This window comes from Vicia villosa, linkage group LG1 (genome assembly GCF_029867415.1).
Source record: "Vicia villosa cultivar HV-30 ecotype Madison, WI linkage group LG1, Vvil1.0, whole genome shotgun sequence".
NCBI lineage: Eukaryota > Viridiplantae > Streptophyta > Magnoliopsida > Fabales > Fabaceae > Vicia > Vicia villosa.
Genome location: NC_081180.1, coordinates 149,450,675 through 149,454,598, shown reverse-complemented (window position 1 = coordinate 149,454,598; position 3,924 = coordinate 149,450,675). Strand labels below are relative to the sequence as shown.

The window sequence follows — 3,924 nt, the reverse complement described above, 5'->3', positions numbered from 1 at the left end:
AATTTATTTGATATTCCACGGGGGTTTTAGAAGGGTGTTACAGCCACAAGTGCGTGGCCTAGTGGTTAAACTTTTGGCTTTTAACGTGAAGGGCGTGGGTTCAAGTCCTATGAGGGCCAAAACTTAATTTTTTACCACTTGTTTATTTTATTATTTTTAAACAACTTTGGTATTTTATTTAAAATAGTAAATTTAATCATTTTGACTTGAAATTTTACACACTCTTTATTTATCTTGTCTATTTTATGAATATAATTTGAAATCTCAAAAATATTTAATATTTAATCATTTTAAAATTAAATCGAAAAACAAGTGTTTTGTTTCTTTTTAAAGGCTTTTAATATAATTTCTTTTAAATATTTCCATCAAGTAACTTATATATACTTTTGTGAATCAATTAGGGTTGGAGTAAGCTCCCATTGAAAACATTAACATGTTCCCTTAGTCAATCCACTTAGGGTTTTATTTAATCAACTTTTAATTAATTAGGTTTAGGTGTACATAAACCCTAAAACCCTAACTTTGTGATCTCTTGATCTTTTGACCTTTAGCAATGCCATGTTGATATAACTTGTTGCTATGATCTCTCCTTACTTATATACTTTTACATGTACTTGTTAATTTACATCCCTGTACATTTATACTTCGATTATGTTATTATCTTTGTGTGTGTGTGTATATATATATATATATATATATATATATATATATATATATATATATATATTTATATATATATATATATATATATATATATATATATATATATATATACATTGTTTACTAACCCACACGCATGAGACATTTATCCATCATCACATCATATTCATTGACACGAGAAATGATCTTAAGGTATGTCATCTTTTTATTCATCAAACATTTATCTTTGAGTTTACTTATTGATACCTTGTTGAGCTCACTCTTGATTATATCCATGGTGCACATATTATATCACACACATCACTTGAGATATTCACCACTCTCTTTTCCAACTCTTTTACTTTGTACTTAGTATTGTTAAAGCTTTGAACCTCTCTTGTTTTAAAATGGTTTTGTATTTTTAAAGGTCAACCATTTTAAATCAACCCTTGGTTTTGTATTGTTAAAACTCAACCAACCTCTTTTAAATTACCCTTTGCATTGTATTGTTAAAGCTTGGAACCTCTTAAAACTTGTTAAGTATTATTAAAGCTTAACATTTTAAAAACCAATTGAGTATTGTTAAAGCTCAACACCCAAAAATATTTTTGCCACTTGGCCTTTTATTTTTCTTTTAAGAGGAACTACAAAATCTCTGACTTCCCTATTGCTTAAGGGGTATGTAGGCCTAAGATGCGATGTCTTATCAAGCTCACTTTTTAAAATCTTCTTTCCTCATCCTCCCACTCTATTTAAACAAAAAACATATAAAACAGTTTTTATAACAATAACAACAAAAGTATATATTTCAAAGAGGTTCCTACGGAGTACCATAGATGCGAGGGGTGCTAATACCTTCCCCTTGCATAACCAACCCCCGTACCTAGATCTCTAATAAGTTTATTAGTTTTGATTTTAAAAACTTATGTGGGTTTTATTTTGCTCTTTCTCCCATTTCCTTTGGAAACAATAAAGTGCAGTGGCGACTTTGTTAAAATATCTGAGGTAAGTCAATCAATGGCTTTAGTCTCACAAATTTCACCACTACAACGTTAGTAACACAAAAAGGCATCACCGGATACTCATGATGCCCGTATCGGGTTCTGAAATCCGTCAAGTCATCTATTCTTGGAAGTGGGTACTTATTCATTATTGTTACTTTATTTAACTGCCTATAATCAACACATAGTCTCATACTTCCATCTTTCTTTTTCACTAGCAACACCGGAGCTCCCCAAGAAAACTCAGATGCAGACATCCTGTATGGTGCCATGGAAACAGGTATGGTACCATGGACAATATCAATATCAAATTTAACTTCTCTTTCTGGTGGTACATTGGGAACCTCTTCGGGATAAACTTCAGGAAATTCACGTACCACCTGTAATTCATCAACTATAGCCTGATTCACAACAGATAACGAAGCCATCAACAAAAATACTTGCACTTCATTTTGCACCAATTCCCGCAATTGTCTAGCAGATAATAAACCAGTTTCCTCCTCCTCGTCAGGAGTAGAAAACACCACATATTTGTTATAACAATTAATATGAACATAGTTATATTCCAACCAGTTCATACCCAAGATCACAACCAATCCACTCAACGATAAACAAACCAAACCAAAAACAAAGTCTCTGTCAAATATAGACAAAGGACACTTCAGACACAATAGAGAAGTAGTCACTGACCCCTTAGCTGGAATATCGACGACCATCTCTCTATTCATGGAAGGCAACATAAGACCCAACTTTTTCACACATTCAGCAGCAATAAAACAATGCATAGCACCAGTATCAATAATAGAAATTAAGGGAGCACTATTAATGAAACATGTACCTCTAATTAGTTTATCTTTGCTAGCTGTATGAGTTCCTGCTAAAGTAAATACCTTCCCACCAGATTGTGCCTTCTTTAAATTCTGGCACTGACTACTAATATGTCCTTCTTCACCACAGTTGAAGCAAATTACCTCTTTGTGCTTACAATCAGGTATTTCATGCTTGACTTTACCACAAGGGAAACACCTCTTTACATCTCCAATACATGCATTACTTTTATGACCTGTTTTCCCACATTTGAAACATACAATACCAGTAGGAGCGTCTCTCCCACTAGTCCTCTTACCCTTAGAAACTTTCTATTTTCCCTTACCAGCTGGAGTGTCATAAGGCTTCCCACGGTTTTGTTGATGCTTACCCCTCTTCTCATTTACGATCTTATAGTGAGCATTACTGTCCTCCTCATAAATTCTGCAACTATTCTACCAAATCCAGAAAATTAAGAATCTTTTGGTATCCAATTTCCTTCTTGATCTTTGGGCGTAGCCCGTTTTCAAATTTGATACACTTGGAAAACTCAGCAGTTGCCTCGTTATAATGAGGGTAGAACTTTTCCAGTTCCACGGACCAAGCAGCATATTCCGTAACCGAGAAATTTCCATGCTTTAGTTCGAGGAATTCAATTTCCTTCTTCCCATAAACATCCTCAGGATAGTGCCTCCTCAGAATTTCCCTACTAAATACAGCCCAAGTGATGACTTCACCTGCAGTCTCCAACCTCTGACGAGTCTCTTACCACCAGTCATCAACTTCTCCCGCCAGCATATAGGTGCCATATTGTACCTTCTGCGCTACAGAGCAGTCCATCAATCGAAAAATCCTTTCTATCTCCTTGAGCCATGCTAGTGCCCCATCGGGATCATACTTGCCCTTGAACGTAGGAGGACTCTCCCTCTGAAAAGTTGCCAAGCTGTAGGATTCATCATTCGCACCAGCGTTAGGCTGATTCTGCATAGCTTGAGCCATCGCTTTTAAGACAGCAACAATCGCAACATCATTTCTTCCATCCATCTTCTGTCCCGCACCGATAATAAACAACGGTTAGAAACTAAAGTGACCATACTCGATTGTAAAACAACACTACTGAATCGACAACACGGCCTGATAGACTGACCTTCTCTGATACCACTAATGTAACACCCTAATTTACCCCGATGAATAATAAAAAATCAGAATAAAAATTTCATTTAAAATATTTCTCACAAAATTAGGATGTCACATTCTTCAAAACATAAGCATTTTCTCGCAACTATTAACAGATATATAACACATTTAATTCGGATGAACCGATCAAAATAACATAGTCTTCAAAACATCTTTTATTACGCAGTGGAAAAATATTCATGTTTCAATTTAAAACCAACATAACAACTTAATTCAGCAATTGCCAACATCGAAATTTAAGAAGGCTTCAACAATAATTTAAAATCCAACAAAGAAAACA

The 3,924-nt window shown here is 34.6% G+C and overlaps 1 protein-coding gene across 1 annotated transcript; it reads right to left on the bottom strand.

Annotated features, from left to right (window-relative positions):
- Positions 1–1,630: 1,630 nt before the first annotated feature.
- On the bottom strand, positions 1,631–3,491 carry LOC131657129 (uncharacterized). The gene is made up of 5 exons (XM_058926613.1): positions 3,217–3,491; positions 3,009–3,153; positions 2,794–2,902; positions 2,531–2,703; positions 1,631–2,389 (listed from the first exon to the last, which is right to left on the bottom strand). Exons 1-5 carry the CDS (start codon positions 3,489–3,491, stop codon positions 1,631–1,633), a joined length of 1,461 nt encoding a protein of 486 aa, XP_058782596.1.
- Between the last annotated feature and the right edge of the window lie 433 nt (positions 3,492–3,924).

Excerpts from the sequence above, each read along its gene's own strand:
- LOC131657129 (XM_058926613.1), bottom strand. The coding sequence starts at position 3,491 with ATGGATGGAAGAAATGATGTTGCGATTGTTGCTGTCTTAAAAGCGATG. Across the intron at positions 2,903-3,008 it reads TCTACCCTCATTATAACGAG|AATAGTTGCAGAATTTATGA; the intron begins GCAACTGCTGAG and ends TGGATTTGGTAG. Across the intron at positions 2,390-2,530 it reads AGGCACAATCTGGTGGGAAG|TTGGGTCTTATGTTGCCTTC; the intron begins GTATTTACTTTA and ends TGTGTGAAAAAG.